Source organism: Homalodisca vitripennis, chromosome 1 (assembly GCF_021130785.1).
Source record: "Homalodisca vitripennis isolate AUS2020 chromosome 1, UT_GWSS_2.1, whole genome shotgun sequence".
NCBI classification, from domain to species: Eukaryota; Metazoa; Arthropoda; class Insecta; order Hemiptera; family Cicadellidae; genus Homalodisca; species Homalodisca vitripennis.
The window spans coordinates 12,561,242-12,583,585 of record NC_060207.1 but is presented as its reverse complement, the minus strand read 5'-3'; the positions used below and the strand labels follow the sequence as shown (position 1 = coordinate 12,583,585).

At 37.3% G+C, this 22,344-nt stretch overlaps 1 protein-coding gene across 6 annotated transcripts in view; it reads right to left on the bottom strand.

The window, feature by feature from the left end:
• Positions 1 to 22,344, bottom strand: part of LOC124357276 (thyrotroph embryonic factor) — a 299,371-nt gene that overhangs the window by 38,594 nt on the left and 238,433 nt on the right. For 2 of the 6 annotated variants that reach the window (XM_046808906.1, XM_046808916.1), the window contains exon 2: positions 5,889 to 5,936. The exons of the other annotated variants lie outside the window; for them this stretch is intronic. In XM_046808906.1, coding sequence (XP_046664862.1) covers positions 5,889 to 5,936 — 48 coding nt within the window. The remainder of the gene's footprint in view (positions 1 to 5,888; positions 5,937 to 22,344) is intronic. 6 annotated transcript variants of the gene reach the window in all.

The following is a 22,344-nucleotide window of genomic DNA, read 5'->3' as shown; positions in this document are numbered from 1 at the left end:
TGTTTGCATTTCTTAAATGGTCTTGAATTGAAAATAATAAGATGAACAAGTTCTTTTATTTTTAGAGTAGTAGTAATAATAATTAATATATGACTTATGGCGGATTGTACACTTTGTCTGTACGACAGCTTAAAAGGAGTGACATGGCTTTTTTGTCCTGCTTTTTTTCTTGAGCCGTGGTTTTTCAACTCGGCCCTATACGGGAGGCAGCCAGCACCTGTGTTACCGACAAGTTTAAAATGTCAAGGGGAGTGTTTTAACACCTGACTGACGACGTGTGAGAATGAGGAAGTACTGAACTGCTAGAGTGATCGCGCTTAATCTATCATAAGTACATAACACGAGCGCGTCTCTACAGGTGCAGCACTTAAGTAGTCCTGTACGGGTGATTACGCATGCGTATTCTTTGCAGTGCTCTCAAGGTCTAACCGTTCACCCACATTCAGAAATCTCATTTATGTTTTCCACCACACGTAATTTTAACTGTTATATTGATGGAGTCTAATTTTACTCTTTTAACAAACCTTCAAATATGAGGATTAGAGCCACAATACGTAAATAAGAAAGATGGCAGAAATAATTAACATAAGTACACAATTAAGCTGCTCTGGAACATATTATACAATGTTAAATGCTAAATATTTCAGATGAACTTAGTGATTAATCTTTGCACTTCATAATTCAGAACCGTATTTAGAGAATTTCTAAATATTTGCTTTTCATTTACTACCATTCTTACACATTTACAATAGAGTAATACATTTTCTCTGGCAAATAAAACGAGACGTTACTTTCTTTTTTATGTGTTATTAAGCTGTAAAAAACTAAAAAAGTCAGAGAAGGCCAACTTCTCTGCTGAAAAATGATTACATTCAGTGCGCGTCGTGGAAAGTATGCGTTAATGTAATTAATTCATCAAAAATTAGTAATTACAAGCATTGTTTTGACATTATAGGATAGTAAATTGTCGACGCTATATTGTCATTATTCTTGTGCTATAAAGGAATTAATACTATTTGTAGATTTCAGACAAAGAATCTATGCAAGGTGTGTGCATAAAAACGAGAATCGTGCCTCCACACATCTTATTACTAACGTCGTAACCAACTTCTTCCACAGTCATGTTTGGATATTGCAGAGTCACTTCAGCAAACCGAATACAAACTCCACCTTAGCCCTGTCTTTCACTTTCTTCGATCACTCTCACACTGAGGAATCTTGTTTATTATCTTCACATTTTCCGATTCAGCTGGTCTTGTAATGAACAGTTTCAAGTTTAAAGCAAGTTTATCGGTACTATAATTTAATTTTAGATCCAGAGGGGTCACATTGTTACCTCCCTACAAATGAATCCCCAACACAACTACTTTTAGCTGAAGTGTATCACCTTGAAAATACTTGAAACGATAATACACCAATGAATATAAACGGAATACATAATTGGTGGCTGAGCGTTAGCGAAGCCTATCACTTTAGGGGCTGTAATATATAATTTTTGTTTGTCTGTTTGCACGATATCTCTTACGAACTGACCTACAGACTTGAAATTTTGCACGAAGCTTCGTTTCTATATAGGCAACAGTGGTGCATGTTATTCTATGGGATTTGGCCGAGCGTCGTGGAATATTTTTAAATTGGTCTTAAAAGTGCCATAATGCGAATGAGAAAATAGCAGAATAAATACATCTGTATACAGACTGAGAATATAAGATTTAAACATGTGAAATTTTTATGTGTGACATTCTTTTTTAATACTGTAAAAAAATAATGGAGCGGAAAGTGAGTGTTGAAAGTCGATGAAAAGAATTGATTTCAAGGCAATTTTGATTTGTAGTAGGCCTACTATTACTAGATCACCGAAACTTTTATTATCTAAACATTGCTACGAACTTTAATGTAATACACGTGATTGTATCATGTAGCAGGATCTATCGAGAAATGTTTCAACTGTAATCTTTAAATTGTACTTTATTTCTACCCAGGCAAGTATGATTCCAACCATGGAATTTAGCTGAGCGCTATTGAAGCCATTGATTCAGGAGGTTGAAACAAGTTTTGTTTGGACGTGAGGGATGCAAAACATTATCCTGTATGATTGACTATCTGTCTATTTGCCCTTGAAATGCTTTAAGCAAAGCCATGCGAAGCGTTTTGTATTTATAATGAGCAAATAAGAAATTGCACTCAAAGTTGCGGACCCTTGGTGGGCGCGCCACATCATCCAGGTGTCAGATAAGGCACCCATGCACGTTTATCAGAGAAGAAAGGAGTGCGCCCTTGCCCTAAGTCAGGTCGTGTGTTGAGAGGCAGACTGAACTTTCACCCACTCGATCTCCACATGACATTTATGTGAGGGCGGGGAGAAAGCAGCGGCAGCGGCCACGCCTGACACCCTACTCTCGCTCTCACTCCACCCATATCGATGTTACTTCCTAGGCTTGATTTTGTAGTGGCCATTAAAAATTAGATTATCGATATAAGACAATCCTATCAAGTAAAGGACGGTTTTTCATACTAATAAAGCATCGGACTTTTGTTAAAGCCCGGTATTTTTCATTGCTCGGAAGCCGACATTTGGAAAATTTAAGGCGATAATGTACGATTACGGTTAAGTGATAAGATTTCTGGTTCGGATTCCATGTTAATTTATTTTTGATTGTCCGATAACTACTAGCTTTGATAACTAATTACACTCTCTAAGGATTAGTCTATCGATAGATATAAATTCGCATGAGACTAGATATAGGGTAAATTACCGACCTGGGAGTCAGTAAGTTTCAAAACTGGGCAAAACTTCGACGATACCCAAGGCGCTAAAGACTCGCCTAATTTTGTCACAAGTTGTACTCGTTTTGCACGCAAGTATTATAAATTGTATGACTGATTGTTGATTACTGTTTGGTGCGAATAGAATAAAACATTAAAAATCATTTGCTACACATGTTAACCATGTCTTCGTAATACTGAGCTTGAATATTGACTATCTTAAATAGTAATCTATACAGGGCATCTCACCCTAATTTTACACTTCATCCATTCTATGCCAAGACGTTGTAACTTTATTTTAAAAAGGTTATAAAATGCTACTGTCGTTGAAAGAATAAAAACGAAATGTTCCTTATTCTCGTTCTGGTGCACAAATATTTTTCCCCTTTCATCCCAGGATCATAATCTTCAGAAAGAATTTCACGCCATGACAGAATACTTACAGAAAAATACTGTAAATAATGGTTCAATTATTAGAGGTACCTGGAAATATATATATATATATATATATATAACTAATTATATATATCCGTTATATATAAACTTGTAACGTCATTGTGAAGCTTTCCGAAAAATCGGAGCATTTTTATGGTTTAATTTAAGCTTCAAGGTTACTACTTAAGAGACCATCACAGTTATCAAAACTACATTCTGCAGTAGCAAGGATTCAAAACGTTACAGTTGTCTGTTATTGCAGGGGAAAACTACATAATTGGTATGTCAATGAGCATTAAAAATAAAATTTGCATCATTGACACTGTCACAAGCCAAAATAATTGAACTTAATTGGCATTTTTACAAAGGACCCATTTGTTTAGCGTATAATAGTATAACCAACTGGAAAGTAATATAGTAAGATTAATTGCAGATCACGACAGATGGAATTATAGCAAAACATTCCAGTCACCGCTTTGGAAAGAATCATATTTAGTGTTGTATTCTGCATGTTCGCCGTAGCGAACGAGTTGGCACCGTGCGTCATGGAGCGTCACATGGCCAGCCAGCGTCGTGGTCTGACGCATAAGTTGGTAGTATAAAGCAAAGAGAGCACGTTGGATTATCCAACAAAGCAGCATCCAACCGTCATTATGTAAATGTAACTTTTATAGCAGCATATTACTGTTGAACATCAATTAAAAGTTTATTAACCTGCTATAACATTATTCAAGATTAGTAGCTATCAGTAATAAATGAGTAATAAAATACTATAAAGGGTGCAATGTCCACGTTTCAGTTAACCCCCCCCCCCCCACCAAAAGAACAATAAATTGTGTAAAATGTGCTTTCTTTCCTTTTACTATGTGTAAAGTGTATTTATCCAACAGAGAACAACGCTAGTTTTGTGCGGTTTTATTTAAAATGGGTATTACGGTTAAATTTAGATGTTTTTAGTCAAAGAATACTTTATCCAGATTACTGATTATGTATACAATTTATTCACTAACGATCCAATACGTACTCAAGTACATACATGTGCTCACTACCTTATTGTGTCATGATCATGCATGTTTCGTTCACATACTCGCTTTATCAATTAACGTAGTAAATATTTTTCAACTAAACTCATATTTTATACTTAAGTTGAATATAAAAAAAGAGACCCGAGACCTGAAACGCATTTTTTCAACCTAAATGAAAGCACGTAAGAGAACTATTTGAAAAAATTTACTTTTTATATACTTTAAATTATTGCATACTGGTAAGACCAATATTTAAAAAAAACTTTTGAACAAACATTTCATTTAATATTATTATTTCAGTTCTGTTATAAAAAGTAATGTTACCTTCCTGTATGATGCCTTCCAAACAAACCAACATAGCCGTGATGCAAGGAAAGTCGGATTCAATATTGCCAACTGCTTTGTTTGCAGAGAGATATATACAAACTGAAGAACCACTCGAAATCGCATTATCATTTAATAACTTTAAAAATTATATTCAAAATTTTTGAGAATACGTTGAAGAAGGAAATTACCTATCAAAGATGATATACTTAATTAATACAACTAATTGATAAGTGACGAAAGTAACAGCGTTTCAAGGGAATTGTTATCAGTCCAAGGTCGAGTGGTGTGATAAGGAATCATGGCAGAGTAACATTCAATGTTTCTTTCATAAGTTTGCACCATAAATGAGTTTTAGGTATGGACACATTTTCATTGGGTTTCGAATGGGAGATGCCATAATACATAGTTTTCTTTCAAATCCGGCTACTAATTTATTTCTTGGTACATCCTTAAAATGACCAACCAACAGGTCCAGAGAACTTGTTTTAACAGGAAATTGTAGGTTGCATCAAAGAAAGACCTAAAAACCGAAGCTAACAAATTTAGATCTGTACAACTAATTGGCGATGAGACAAGGATGCGTGGGAGAAGAAGAGAAGTTAAGTGATGCAAGCAGAGTGATGCTGACAATAGTGAGGATGAGGAAGAGGAACCAGTGCGGGTCCTTTCCCTGCCAGTAGATTCTGTGGTGGGAACTGCCAGGATAATGCCAGGATCTCCGCTTTGCGCACAATTAAAACATTTCAATTATAGTGCGCCTGCGCGCTACCTACTTTGACAACTACGTTGCGCAATGTTCGTACTCCTTGATACGGTTCTTGCCTGTATCCATAACTTCATCTGTCCCTTTCCAAAATTTAAAAATACCACTACCATAATCCAACCCATGGAAAATGATTAATTGTAGACCCATAGGTTTAGTACCCACGATTTTTTGAAGTTCCAAAATTGTAACCATTTCCACTATAGAAAAATTGTTATACAGCATTCAAATATGCACCAAAATAATTTTTTTTATAATACATAAAAGGTCGAAAGGAATATCGAATATCAACTATATAGCTCAATAGAAATTCTTCAGTTACTATAAAAATATGGAATAAAATTCAATAAAATATAAAGTGACTCACAGTAACAAAAATACTGTCGTATTTTTAATAACTAAAGGTTTATAATAAGTTTCCTTCACAAAGAGTACCTAATTTGTTTTTAATTAGCATTATTTAAGGAACAAATCTCAAGTGCTTTTTGTCTTTAACTATATTCTTTTCAAAGAAAAATGCTCATTAAATTAATCGCCTTTAAATGAACATACAGTGAGTGAAGAATTATTACCTTGTACTTTATTAGTCTGGAGATTTCCACAGTTTACTACTGACTCACCTGAAAAAAGAGAACACATGCCAGTTATCAAATTAATATGATGAATTTTAGTATATATAATTATACTGAGAAAATAATTATAATACTAAAATAAACTATTTAGAATTATAATATTTAAAAATAATTAGTATTTAGAAGTAAAATATAATGGAAAATAATAAAATCTAAGATAAAAAATCCTTTAAAAATAAATAATACTATAAAACATGTTTTAATAACTAAATATTAATTTTATTCCAGTTTGTCATTAATTAACTAAATAATATTTTAAATTGTCACATTCATTATTATTAATTTTACTTCCTAATAAAATTAAAGTGTAAAAAGGAAAGCTATATAATATAAAACAATGTAAATAATAATATTTAAAATTTAATAACAGAACAAAATAAATGATATAATAGTATTTATACAAAATCCTATAAATAATAAATAATAATATAAGACAGATTATAATAAATATAACATTTTCCTGTTTTTATTACTTTCAATGTTTCCTGTTTGTCAATTATTAACTATATAATTTTTAAATTATTGCATTCATTATTATTAATTTTATTTTTTAATTCAATTGTATAGTAAACAGGAAAGCAATATAATATAAAATAATATTTAGAATTCAATAACATAACAAAATAAATGATATAATAGTATATATAACGGTTTCATGAATAATAATTTTATTAATATACTACTCTTTATTAATAGCTCTAATAAAAAAGATGAGATAAAAAGAAATGACAGGAAATAATAAGAATGTTAAATAATTTTATTATTCGCATATCTTATCATACAGAACATGAGCCTACACGGGTCTATCGTTGTTTGCTGACATAGAAGAATGAACAACAGCTGGTATGTACTTGTGACACTGTCAAACAAAATGACCGTCTGCAAACATTTGTTCAATGATAAGGTCAATGAGCAACAGCGCCACGCTGTGTGTTTATCAAACCCGGACCTGGTTGTTAGTGTGCGTATATCTAATATCAAAGATAAATTGTATATCTTTAGAGTCGTGCCCACGATGTTATGACAACGTACACGGTACGGAAATACCGTCTTACACTTATAACTTGTATTCTTATACAGAAAGATTTCACTTGAATGTGGACAACTGGACATCAGATAGGAGATTTCAAGGAAAACAAAGTACACTCCTGATAAGGTGGAAATATTTGTTTATTTGTTGTACTGACTGCCTTAGTTCAAAACCGTACATCGGACTGTGAAGTACTCTGGCACACCAAGTCTTCCGCAGGTACTTTTGAAGATAGTTAACCACCAATATTCCAAACCAAAACGATTCGGTTATAATAGCATCCTACCAAGCATGAAACCGGAGATAATAGAACCCAGAGAAGGAACGCCAGTTACATTACCCAGAGAAGGAACGCCAGTTCCATTACACAGAGAAGGAACGCCAGTTTCATTACCCAGAGAAGGAACGCCAGTTCCATTACCCAGAGAAGGAACGCCAGTTTCATTACCCAGAGAAGGAACGCCAGTTCCATTACCCAGAGAAGGAACGCCAGTTCCATTACTCAGTGAAGGAACACCAGTTCCATTACCCAGTGAAGGAACGCCAGTTCCATTACTTAGAGAAGGAACGCTAGTTTTGTATTACCCAGAGAAGGAAAGCCAGTTCCATTACCCAGTGAAGGATCGCCAGTTCCATTACCCAGAGAAGGAACGCCAGTTCCATTACCCAGAGAAGGAACGCCAGTTCCATTTTCCATAACTATAGCGTGGACAACCCGGAGATAGATACAGCCATCACTAACTTTTCGAACGCTGCTGAAGGCTTTAAATAAGCCTTAGTTACCGTTCAAGATACAAGTGAACGTCTCCTACCCACCTTCTTTGATATGGATCCGACCTTGCAGTCGTCGCCGAGGTAACGCCATTCCCCGGACATCTGGGGAATTAACGTACCTTCTCCTAAGGTGAATGCAGGAACTGTAATAGTCCTTAGTCTTCTGAACTTTTCTAGCTAGGATATGTGACAAATGCCTAAATTTTTTTTGTGACTCGTACGCCATCATCGACTACTCCCATATGATTTAGACCGTCTAAAGAATCCACTTCAGTTTTGCAAGTGAGTAAGATCAATGACAAAAGCCAAAGAATTTAGAGTACTCTATTCCAAAGATTCATTGCCCTTAAGACAATATCCAAAATAAACCAAAATCGAATCGAGACATGTCATCCCATCACTATGCCTCACACAATGTATTATCAACCTCTCACTAGCCATTTCAGACATCGTCGAATATCGTTATAGAGACTTCAAATGTGCTATCGAAAACTATTTAGAAATCCCATGCATCTTCATCTGCACTTTTGACATCTTGTGCGCTTAGGAATGTGACATTTCCGGCACAATCACAGTTGAATTAGCGCTGATCCACATCGAAATAGCTGAGCCAAGTTCATCATTAAAATGATATTAATCGGTCGAAATCAGTTGGTTGAACGGTATCGAACTGTTTAACAATAAAAATAATCAGGCAAACCAAAAGATTGTTATAGAACTCACCTGAGGCAAGAAAAAAGTTAAAATGAAATAAATAAAAGGCTATGACAGATGCTGCAACGGCATTTAGTGCTGAGTTCAGACAGATATGGGTATAAGCAGCGACAATCTCCTCACAGATGATCGAAACCAGAGGAACATCTGAGGCTCAGCAAACCTACTGGAACAGGAAATGATGTTTAGCTACAATGCTACAATACATACCTTAATGTTTTGCATCAACTTAGAAGGAATGTCCTTCCTTCAAAGTAAAACCATCACTCATCCCTCACACTCCTGCTCATATATTTCCTCAATAACTCCCACAACAATTTATCCGAGACGTTAGCACGAGAAAGACGCGGACCTTGGCCGACTTGACACTGTCTGGACGGCACAAAAACCCACTGCATCCACCCTGCCACGCCTTTCTACGTGTCAGTGAGTATTCATCTGAAGTCACTACCAACTTGACATAAGAAATCTGTGTACCAACTGTGAATAATTCGATCTATCAGTAACAAAAAACTGTTGTGGAGTGGGGAATCTCGTACTTGTTAATTCTTTCCGATAGAGATGACTTATGAGGGTGGTTGCGCCAGGGATGTATTCCATAAGACATCGAACAGCAAAGGAGAGACGAATTTTCCAGCTGCTTCCATGTTTTGGCGTCAGAAATTCCTGATCGCATAAAGATAACGCCCAGCACCAAGAAGTTCCGGATTTTGAAATTGGACACATTCAAGTGAAGCAAATATTTCTCTTCATTTGCCTCATCTGGGTGTACTGTTCTGACTCTCGGTGATACATTTCTTTATAAACTCGTAGTCACCATTGGAAAAGTTATGATTATGTTGCTATTATTCTAAGATTGTGATAATTTAAAGTTCCACAATATTTAGGCCTCTTCGAAAGAGTTAACACTCATACTGATATTTGGCCTATAACCACCTCTTACACCTTTTTTTTATTTTTAAAGTGTACTGCCATGATCTGGTTTTACAATTCTTAACGTTGCACCTTTGACAGGTATTTTGAAAAATTAAAATTAACAACCCAATCTTAAATTATGTTCCATCAAATACGAGTGGATAACGAATTTTTTTAGTTAATTACAGGGTGTCTACGTCTTATATAATGTGCTTAAGCCAAACTTTTCTGACCATTGTTTGAAACAGGAGCAATTTTCGATGGAGAGCCAAGCGGCTTAGTTATATAGTTATTTTTTTATGATGAATTAACTTATAAATTAGGTTTTTTACATTTTTAATAACATAGATTCCTTTCAAGATTTCCTCCTCAACAAAAACACAGTAAGTTACCTTTATAGACTCTGCGTGTTTTCTTGATTTTAAAACATCTGCCCAAACTAATGACAAATATCTTAAAATACAAATTGATCCGAATTTATTCAGTAGTATGATAAAAAGTAAAAAACATCTCAATTAAAAAGTAGAAAATATTACGTAAATACTAACATATGCTGTGTATTGTAACCGTACTAACAAAAAATTCGACTTTATGAAACATTAGCAAGTGTAAAGTAAATAAATACGAGTTGTTTTCATTTTAATTTGTAACTTACCAACACACACCAAGCGCTCTTGTGTTTGTATGTAAACTACAAAGACGTGTTTGTAAACAGTCGGACACGAACATAAAATTATCACAAGAGATAGGCCTTGACAATAATTTATGGTCCATTAGAGATAATTTTGCTCTGACGCGGTTTTTAATAATGACGCACGGAACTAGAAAACCAAATATGTCTCGTTCCTCATGTATCATTAACGAAATTGTCGGTTCCGAGAAATGTCTGGTCGAGATTTCTCCCTGGTCAAATTTTACCAAGACCTGTACCAGTATATAAATACAGTTATTTCATTGGGAAATTCAGAAAAAAACACGAACTCTTGAAATACGGTTCCGCGCTTAATTAAGCAATAATCTAGATTAATGATTCAATCATCTGTCGTGAGTGACTCAAGTCTTTGAAGGGTTAAATTAAGTGCAGATAAAAGTATTAATCTGGATTAGTTGTTTTTCAGCATTGAACTAAGTGAAATTTTAATTGCAAGACTTATTATTACTACTAGAACTTTTACTGGATTGTTTTGTATGAAGCTTGGACACAACACACACTCTTTCTTCAGTATGGTTTTATTCTATGTACAGACAATTTTTGAAGATTTATGATTTATGCTAACACTGAATAATACACTGAAAAGTGAGGTTTCATTGATATTTGCCTTTATACGATTAAAAATCGCATATTGCATATGTGTAACTGCAAAGCAAATTAATGAACCAATCTTAATCGGTAGCGGATACAAGAGCTATAAAATTGTTATTATAAATTGTATAAAACCACAACAAATAAACAAACCATGAGTAATAAGAATTACTTTAAAATTAAAGAATTATCTATGACAAATATTTAGTTATTTTACGAGTCAAGATCTAACTTCACTCTGAGGAACAATCTTCAATCTAAGTAAGTGAAGTTAATTAATATTATATCTGGTGTCAGGATTATCAATAAATACTAAAACATTAGCTACACAATTTCTTGAATATTTTCAGATTTTGTCATCCAAAACCAACAGAAAATCTTAAATAAAAAACAACTTTCAGTTTACTATTTTAAGAATACATTTGTAAGCCGTTTTCACGACCTTTCAATTTTGTAATGTAATATTTTTAAAGACAATTACTGATATTGTGACCAGTTTAAAAATTATCATTAGGTAAAACCAATACTGGCTTACAATACCTTGATGTATGAAGTTTGGAATAAAGTACAGAATCAATCGTACTTTCCGTAACGGTGTATTTTGAACATTTATCTTAGTTCAGTGGTGTCCATCAAATCCGAGGGATGGACATCGACCATCATCAGAGACACAATACCCAAACCAATTACTTATCTGGGTTCTGTGGCGGGGTAACCGGACCAGATGAGGAAGCCCTGCGATAAACCGCCGAGACAGCCGTATCGAGCCTCGGACCTCACCGCGGACCTTGGCAGTCGGCTACAGTTACTGTGGGATACACTCTCCTGCAGGCTACAGTATCTATCACTGCACTACGACTGTAGGATACACTCTCCTGCAGGCTACAGTACCTATCACTGCACCACGACTGTAGGATACACTCTCCTGCAGGCTACAGTATCTATCACTGCACCACGACTGTAGGATACACTCTCCTGCAGGCTACAGTATCTATCACTGCACTACGACTGTAGGATACACTCTCCTGCAGGCTACAGTACCTATCACTGCACTACGACTGTAGGATACACTCTCCTGCAGGCTACAGTACCTATCACTGCACTACGACTGTAGGATACACTCTCCTGCAGGCTACAGTACCTATCACTGCACTACGACTGTAGGATACACTCTCCTGCAGGCTACAGTACCTATCACTGCACTACGACTGTAGGATACACTCTCCTGCAGGCTACAGTACCTATCACTGCACTACGACTGTAGGATACACTCTCCTGCAGGCTACAGTACCTATCACTGCACTACGACTGTAGGATACACTCTCCTGCAGGCTACAGTATCTATCACTGCACTACGACTGTAGGATACACTCTCCTGCAGGCTACAGTACCTATCACTGCACTACGACTGTAGGATACACTCTCCTGCAGGCTACAGTATCTATCACTGCACTACGACTGTAGGATACACTCTCCTGCAGGCTACAGTATCTATCACTGCACTACGACTGTAGGATACACTCTCCTGCAGGCTACAGTACCTATCACTGCACTACGACTGTAGGATACACTCTCCTGCAGGCTACAGTATCTATCACTGCACTACGACTGTAGGATACACTCTCCTGCAGGCTACAGTACCTATCACTGCACTACGACTGTAGGATACACTCTCCTGCAGGCTACAGTATCTATCACTGCACTACGACTGTAGGATACACTCTCCTGCAGGCTACAGTACCTATCACTGCACTACGACTGTAGGATACACTCTCCTGCAGGCTACAGTATCTATCACTGCACTACGACTGTAGGATACACTCTCCTGCAGGCTACAGTACCTATCACTGCACTACGACTGTGGGATACACTCTCCTGCATGCTACAGTATCTATCACTGCACTACGACTGTAGGATACACTCTCCTGCAGGCTACAGTACCTATCACTGCACTACGACTGTAGGATACACTCTCCTGCAGGCTACAGTATCTATCACTGCACTACGACTGTAGGATACACTCTCCTGCAGGCTACAGTACCTATCACTGCACTACGTCTGTAGGATACACTCTCCTGCTGGTTTACAGTACCTATCACTGTACTACGACTGTAGGATACACTCTCCTGCATGCTACAGTATCTATCACTGCACTACGACTGTAGTAACACTCTCCTGCAGGCTACAGTATCTATCACTGCACTACGACTGTAGGATACACTCTCCTGCTGGTTACAGTACCTATCACTGTACTACGGACTGTAGGATACACTCTCCTGCATACTACAGTATATATCACTGCACTACGACTGTAGGATACACTATCCTGCATGCTACAGTATCTATCACTGCACTACGACTGTAGGATACACTCTCCTGCAGGTACAGTACCTATCACTGCCCTACGGACTGTAGGATACACTCTCCTGCAGGCTACAGTACCTATCACTGCCCTACGACTGTAGGATACACTCTCCTGCAGGCTACAGTACCTATCACTTGCACTACGACTGTAGGATACACTCTCCTGCAGGCTACAGTACCTATCACTGCACTACGGGACTGTAGGATACACTCTCCTGCAGGCTACAGTACCTATCACTGCACTACGACTGTAGGATACACTCTCCTGCAGGCTACAGTACCTATCACTGCACTACGACTGTAGGATACACTCTCCTGCAGGCTACAGTACCTATCACTGCACTACGACTGTAGGATACACTCTCCTGCAGGCTACAGTACCTATCACTTGCACTACGACTGTAGGATACACTCTCCTGCAGGCTACAGTACCTATCACTGCACTACGACTGTAGGATACACTCTCCTGCAGGCTACAGTACCTATCACTGCACTACGACTGTATTATACACTCTCCTGCAGGCTACAGTATCTATCACTGCACTACGACTGTAGGATACACTCTCCTGCATGCTACAGTATCTATCACTGCACTACGACTGTAGGATACACTCTCCTGCAGGCTACAGTACCTATCACTGCACTACGACTGTAGGATACACTCTCCTGCAGGCTACAGTACCTATCACTGCACTACGACTGTAGGATACACTCTCCTGCATGCTACAGTATCTATCACTGCACTGCACTACGACTGTAGGATACACTCTCCTGCATGCTACAGTATCTATCACTGCACTACGACTGTAGGATACACTCTCCTGCAGGCTACAGTACCTATCACTGCACTACGACTGTAGGATACACTCTCCTGCAGGCTACAGTACCTATCACTGCACTACGACTGTAGGATACACTCTCCTGCATGCTACAGTATCTATCACTGCACTACGACTGTAGGATACACTCTCCTGCAGGCTACAGTATCTATCACTGCACTACGACTGTAGGATACACTCTCCTGCAGGCTACAGTACCTATCACTGCACTACGACTGGTAGGATACACTCTCCTGCAGGCTACAGTACCTATCACTGCACTACGACTGTAGGATACACTCTCCTGCATGCTACAGTATCTATCACTGCACTACGACTGTAGGATACACTCTCCTGCAGGCTACAGTACCTATCACTGCACTACGACTGTAGGATACACTCTCCTGCAGGCTACAGTATCTATCACTGCACTACGACTGTAGGATACACTCTCCTGCAGGCTACAGTACCTATCACTGCACTACGACTGTAGGATACACTCTCCTGCAGGCTACAGTACCTATCACTGCACTACGACTGTAGGATACACTCTCCTGCAAGCTACAGTTACCGTAGGGATACACTCTCCTGCAGGCTACAGTTACTGTAGGATACATTCTCCTGCCAGGCTACAGTTACTGTAGGATACATTCTCCTGCAGGCTACAGTTACTGTAGGATACACTCTCCTGCAAGCTACAGTTACCGTAGGATACACTCTCCTGCAGGCTACAGTTACTGTAGGATACATTCTCCTGCAGGCTACAGTTACTGTAGGATACACTCTCCTGCAGGCTACAGTACCTATCACTGCACTACGACTGTAGGATACACTCTCCTGCAAGCTACAGTTACCGTAGGATACACTCTCCTGCAGGCTACAGTTACTGTAGGATACATTCTCCTGCAGGCTACAGTATCTCTTCGCATCCATCACTGCACTCGTTACATTTCAATACGATTGTAGTAACAACGTGGTATGTGTTAATAACATCTAATTTGGCGCAATAAAATCAAATAATCTGTCACATGATAAAAGATTTACAAAAATTTAACTCACAATACGTTATCTTTCTTAACCTTCAAAAAAATTAATAATACAATATTTTTTGAATCAACAGTCTTAAGGTCTTGAAAAAACCTAAAGCAGTATGAAGTAGGTATCCAAGGACCCGATGTAAAGTAACGAAAGATTGGTTGATGGACAGAAAGTTGGAAGGACTCCATTTTTATCTTTTGATCACAAAATTACAGGTCTTCCTTATAGCATTAGTCTCTAGTACATTTCTATCAAGAGTTATCGCACAGACAGAAGACGGATAGACAAATTGACCTTAGACCTTCCTTTCCTAAAATCAATAACGCTCTTTCTTGGGCTACCACGTTTCAAGTCTTTAGAACTTTCTATCACAGTTTGTCGCACTCATGAACAGATAGACAGACACTAACACGGTGCTACGGAGGCCCTGTCGGGTTCTTAATAAACCGTATAAAAAGTAAATTGAAACAGCGAGTGGAAACGGTGAAAGGGAGATTAATAGATCCAGCACAGATGGCAATGAGCTCAGGGGATTTACCTATTCCGGTCACAGTGGATTTGATTCCACGCAATAGCTTAATCATAATGAATGTCCATAGTCTCAAAACTCGGTCATCATCTGTCAAACGAATTGTGGTTGACAAAATTACAGTGTACAATAAACATCCCCAGAGCATACAATTTGAAACTACTTTCAAGCGGACAAAATCTTTGGCCCCCAGTTCATTCAAAAGGTGTCCTTGCCAGCGGAAAGTGAGGCTGGAGCGGAACCACGGAAATGGATGGCGTACCGAGTGGGTCTGTGTGTCTGGTTGGCGAACTAGAACAACTGGAGCTGGAACCTCCTCCAGTAGAGGAAACTCCAGCAGAGCCTGTCCTGGAGACCCCGGAAGCCGAGCCGTCGGTGAAAGTGGTGTTGCGTCGTCGTCGTGTGCGTGCCAACCACTGTTCCTCCTCTCACGACCACCTTTGTACGACTGCCACCGACTATTGATATCGCCTTGTGGGCTGGCTTCATCATGTTTCCTTCTTCTTGGAGTGCTCTTAGCTCTTAGTCGCTTTATTTGTCGGGATGGAAGGCTCGTTAATGTTAAGAACGAGGGTCCATCCGCACCGTCGCTACTGGATCGCGGAAGTCTTCAGCCCGCACTGATTTACATCGTTAGCAACGCCGGTGACGCAGGTGTAATCACGACCATTGAGGCCGATTTAGATGCGGTACGATTCCGATGCTCTACGAAGTCAACTGATTACTGCACTACTAGGTAACTTGCATCATCCTTTACGATATAATATGTTGATGACATCAGTCAAGATTCTGAAGAGAAATCACTTGATTAACTGTACTCTAAAGTACGTCATTCAATTGTCTTATTGTTCAAGCGTAGCACACATCCTCCCACAGCGTAGTTTGGCCTATTTGTGTTGTGTGGTCGTATATCCCGTACCAACTAGAGGTAGTCCTTCTCGCCTAAACCTTTTACTTTCTACAACCTAGGTGATTGTAGCAAGTAAAAAATGTGTGATAAAAATAAAAAACTATTATACGTTCAACAAGATTACAGAATTATATAGACGCACCTCTTCTGCCCTCCCTTGCATATATCTATTACTCAAATAATGTAATCTGCAGATATTCCCAAACTTCAAGAGTGTGTGAGAACTGTTACTAACGCATTCTTGATGACCGTGTAAATATCTAAGATAAATCTATTTTAGTTACATTATTCACCAGGTGTACTTGAATCTGCCAATGCAATGTATAATCATGGGCGTGTTGCAGATTTTTTAATTTTTCATACTTTTTGTGTTTTATTTTATATTTCAAAATACTAAAAACTTTTCAACTGTGCAAAAGTTTATATCGTTAGGATTTTAACATAAAGAACTAAATTTCAATGTAATTCTATGTACTATTTATTTAATAGTTTTCTGTAACTTTTAGAAAAACCAAGAGAAACGCAAAGCCACACAAGATTATTACATTTACTTGGTTTTCATAACATTTTACTACATTACTTTTTACTTCCTAGATTTCCAATAAAAAGAAACCAGGAGCAAACTGAGCCTGTATTATAATATTCCGGCTAATTAAATAAAGGCATAGAGGTTGCAATTTATCACTGTGGAAACCAGATCCAATTTTCAATTAGTAAGAACACAGACTGGTTTTTTGTGAAATCAGTAAACGATTTACTCCAAGACAGGGATCAATCAATCTTCAGACCAAGGTCTTAACGGGACCGCAGCTAAAGGGTTAAAATACTAATATATCAATGTTTTTTCTACTTAAGCCGACCGTCAGATAAGTAAGTAATAAGGTAAACTAGCACCAGCCGGCTACATAAAAAAAACTAAAAATGCAATCCGAAGACTTTCAGTCTTTTTTAACTTGTATAAAATTGATTATTTACATGGGTTTTAAATACGCTAAGTTAAAAAACACGATATGTTAAAACATTTATTTTGTTTATAAAGCACTCATTGCTTGTAGCGACCCGGACTATTACGGTATAGATTTATAGCAAGACGCCATGAGAATATGTCGGAGCGGGCAATGTCTGTGACGTCACCGGCAAGGTCACCGCACAGCCTTGACAATCATGTGGCTGTTGTGTGCTGATAGTAGTAGGTAATGAGTCCGGTAGATATCGCCCCCGCCGCCCGCCTCTGCAGACTGCGATAGCACCTGTCATGTTGTGGCATGCCTACCCACGAGCGGTCAGTAATCATGCCAACGTGTTATAACAATGCGAGAAGTAATAATAACAACGCAATGGTGTCATTTTACATGTTGGAACACTCTGTTAGCGCCAAAGTCTTCCAGACTTCGTAATGAAAAAATAAACTGTAAACTAAGTTTCGTTAAGAAAATAAAACTAACAAAGAAGTGAAACAATTTCATCCTGAAACTATGAGGAAATCATAAATTAATGTAGGGTTAATCTGTAGTTTTCAACAGTCATAATTACGTTACAATTGATTTTTTTTTTAATCCTCTAATTGCGCAAATTACACATTAGTTAAATACTTATTGTTCAAATCACATATTAGTTAAATACTTATTGTTCAAATAACATATTAGTTAAATATTTATTGTTCAAATAACATATTAGTTAAATCTTATTGTTCAAATAACATATTAGTTAAATATTTATTGTTCAAATAACATATTAGTTAAATCTTATTGTTCAACTAATATATATTAGTTAAATATTTATTGTTCAAATCAAATATTAGTTAAATACTTATTGTTCAAATAGCATATTAGTTACATAAATATTGCTCAAATCATATATTAATTAAATATTTATTGTCCAAATCACATATTAGTTAAATACTATTTTTATTTGTAGACAATTTAATAATGTTAGTCTATAAGGTATCAAAAAAAAGTATCTATAAAGTATTTATTCGTGTTTATTTACGATTAAAATTGTTATTTGATGTATTTCCAGATTTATTTAGTCAATTCAACTGAACCACCAAGACATTTGATTGTACTTGCATTTGTTAATGAATCTATAATTACGGCAATTACGTTTATCATTTGCCGTTAAACAAATTACTTGCATTTGTTTCGGAATAAATGTATAGCTTTAATCGATTGCTCCACACAATGGGACACGGATCCTTTTAATATGCAATATCTCATAATACAATATCATATATTCTTAACTTAAGGAGATGTGGTGTTAATTACAATACTAATTAATTATGTTAATCAAGAAGTAGGAGATTACGTGATTACAGTTAGTCACATGATGATTATAAAGACTCAAGTTATAAAGCTGTTTATCGTATATAATATCTAATTTTCGAATTAAAAGTGGGAAGTATGGATTGTTAAGGGTTCGATGAATTGAAAATGACTGTAATCACGGTCATCCAGTGTTCTGCCAGGATCTGTGTATAACATACTTCAGTTAGGATCTGTGTATAACATGTTTCTGCCAGGATTTCTTGTATAACAGGGTTCTGCCAGGATCTGTGTATAACCGAGTTCTGCTACGATCTGTGTATAACAGCATTCTGTCAGAAGCAGTGTATAACAGAGTTCTGCCAGGATCCGTGTATAACTGGGTTCTGCCAGGATCTGCGTATAACAGGGTGCTGGCAGGATTTGTGTATAACAAGGTTTTGTCATGATATATGTATAACATGATTATGCTAGGATCTGTGAATAACAGGGTTAAATGAAACATATTGTGATCTAAAACAAAATAAACGAATACTACAATTTTTACCAGGCGTAAAAATTGAAACATAAATGAGCGTAATATATGTTTTCCATATGGGCTATAGTGCACATTTTACACTTAAACAAATTGATTGTAATTTCATTTTTGCTAAATAACCTTAAGTTTACCTAAACATTAACTAAAACTAATCAAGTAATCTTATTATACATTAGAGTTATAATAATTAATACAAGATTAAACATTTCGGGTCAACGAAGGAAGCTTCGCGTGCGCCTCCTAGTGGAAGAAGACACAACATTCTAGTTCAGAGAGATAAAAAATGCATGTTATCCGTAATACAAGTGAATAAAACACAGTAAAAACCCCTAGTTAAGCGAAGGTGTCCAAGCTTTATATGAAGCTAATCAATCCATCAAAATGAATTCATGTTGATATGACATTGAAAAGTTCCATATGATAACCTTCACAATATTCTCTCTTTGTTTACTACTGTTTGTTTATACTGTTTTAACGTTGCCAACGTGGTTACCCAAAAGACCCGCTTTTTGACAGACAGATATTGAGTCTCAATGGATCGGTGCATATAATTTTCAATATCGATGTAGAGATAGAGTTTTACCCCAAATTTCAACCCTGTAGGTGACATAGTTCGACGGTGTTGTTGTGCGTACAGAAATCGGATGTCGAGCTTCAGAAACTGATCCCAGCCAATAAAAACTTGTCCACGTTATGCCAAATGTGCCTTTAATATTATCAAAAACAGTTTTTTTCATCCTAAGCGAACATTTAAGCTACAGGATCATAAGAAAAGGAAACAAATGGTGTCAAGTGGTTCATACACATTTACCAATCAAAATGCGAAATCAAAGAGTAGTATATTAGATCTTTAAGAGTTATTGGTTGCCTCGTCTTTTTCTGCGGCCAACCACAACCAAATACTACAAATCCATTGCACATACAAACGCCTCCAAGTCAACATTCGAAGCCAAGAGCACGTGTGAGTGCATATGTGTCCAGATCGTTGCTGTATCTTAATGTCGGAATGATAACAGTTATAGCTGCTATCGCCCAGTCAATCTGATCTGTGGCTTGATTGTACAAATAACCGTGCCTCCTCTATACAACTTCTACACCGTCAAGCGGGCGCTTGACAAATTCTACGTCTACTGCCAGATTCAGTCGAAATCATGTCCAAGGATTATTTTTCATGGCGTAAAATAAATAAACTTTACAATCTCAAAAAATGTGGCATGGAAATTACATCATAATCAAAGTTTCAAACTATTATAAATTTTGAAACCCAACTTTATCTGATCGGCCCTCCAGGACGAGAGCTGGTCCTGACTTAGGAAGAGTCTTTGCTGGATCTCTCGGCCATTACCTCAAAACCTTGATGTACAACTTTTTGAAAAAAATAATGATTTGGTCTTTGCCGTAACCAAGTCAAGCGATGTAGAGCGTGGCTGCTGCTTGGATGGGTGACCGCTGAGCGATCCTGTCCTTGCAAGCCGTCCGCTTGCACATCCGTTGGTGGTGCTTCGGAATTCACCTTTAAGCGTTAGAGATCTTCTTAGCCCTAACTTTGCCTAGTGAAATAAGGCATTGCTTACTTTACTTTTACTTTTTACGTGTTGTATACAAAAGTACATGTTTATTAATCGGAGGCATCAACTATTAGCACCTGAAAATCCTTGGAGAATGTACTTCAGATTACGCTACAACGCAGTGAGTGCAGTAAGGTGGAAAGAGTGCTCTTCAGTATTCAAGAAAGTCCTCCACTCACATGATTGTACCAGTGAAGTGGTATAACCACATTACACTCCACACACTCATCCACCTTCTAAGGTAGTCTGGTCAGGTAAGTGGACATACTGGTCGTGGTGATGGCATTGACAATTTAGTGGGATCGGTTAGCCGGTTGAACAAGGAAGTTGTCACCCTTCTCTGGGTCCTGAGCGAGTTTCTACACCATTAAATTTATAAATGGCGACCAGCTGACCGTCTGATTTTGGACGCTGCAGTCGTAAGGAATTAGTCCTTGAAGGACATTTTCTTTTTACAAATGTGCTTGAATTATTTTTAAGAGTGAAAGGTTGATCTGACGTTAATGATACAGAAAAAGTTGTAAGGTGTTGGGAATAACCTGATATATTCTCACTCATATCCTGAAACGATATCTTTTCCCACGTTCTTCCTATCCTTGTATATGTCCTTAGCAAAAATAACATACAGAACCATCGTTAAGTGCATTGAGTACCGTTATTTAGTTGTATTTGATATAATACATATTTCCGCAACCCTGTTACTCACTATTGGTTTACTTAAGTTACATCCGATGTTCTTGGAACTAAATTATTGGCGGATTAATAACCTAATTGGCACGCGTATTAATTTTTTCTTTCGTAGAGTTGGTACCTGCCGTTCCTGCTGCCGAGCAACATCTCGCGCGCCTTGTCCGTAAGTAAAATTTATTTGTTCGTATTATAAATTAGCCCTTTCAAGCGAGACATATAATTTTTAATCTAATAAAAAGTAAAGTTGTAAATAGTAAAAGTAACTTTCCTTGGTTGATGTTTTATTTGACAGATTAATATGGATAATAGTGTGGTAATGTTCTTCTGACGAGACCACGTTGTCATGAATCTTAAGTTGTCTCGATATGGCTAATACCGTCGTGATTTTGTTTTAGGCGAGTTCAACCGAGTCTCTTATTTCAACTTCGAGTCTCTGAATCTGATTTCAACTTCTTGTAGACTTATAATCTCCTAATCTTCACTTTTTCCGACTACAGCTGCAATGTAGAGCCAAGATTCTGACACCCGCGTTTGTGGGTCGACATCAACGTGAACGGGAGTCAATTCTAAAGTTTAAAATAATTATTAAGTTCGTATGCAAAATTCCCATAGAACATTGGAACCATTAGGCCCACTTCTATGACATCATTTAGTTCATAATCACTCTATTTGGCAGCAACATGGCAGTACATAATTTTATGTTTAACATCTAGAAGTGGTGCTTTTACGTTTATTTACCACAATTAAACGTATAAATAAACTTTGCAAATCGAGTATTCTACTACGACCTCAGCGGTATTCAACCCCATGTGTTTCGTCCATTCGGTACAAATGATACAGAAAAAGTTCTAAGGTATTGGGAATTGTTATATTCACAATCATATCCCGAAATGGTATCTTTCCCCTTATTCTGCCTATCCCTGAATACGTCCTTACCCAAAATG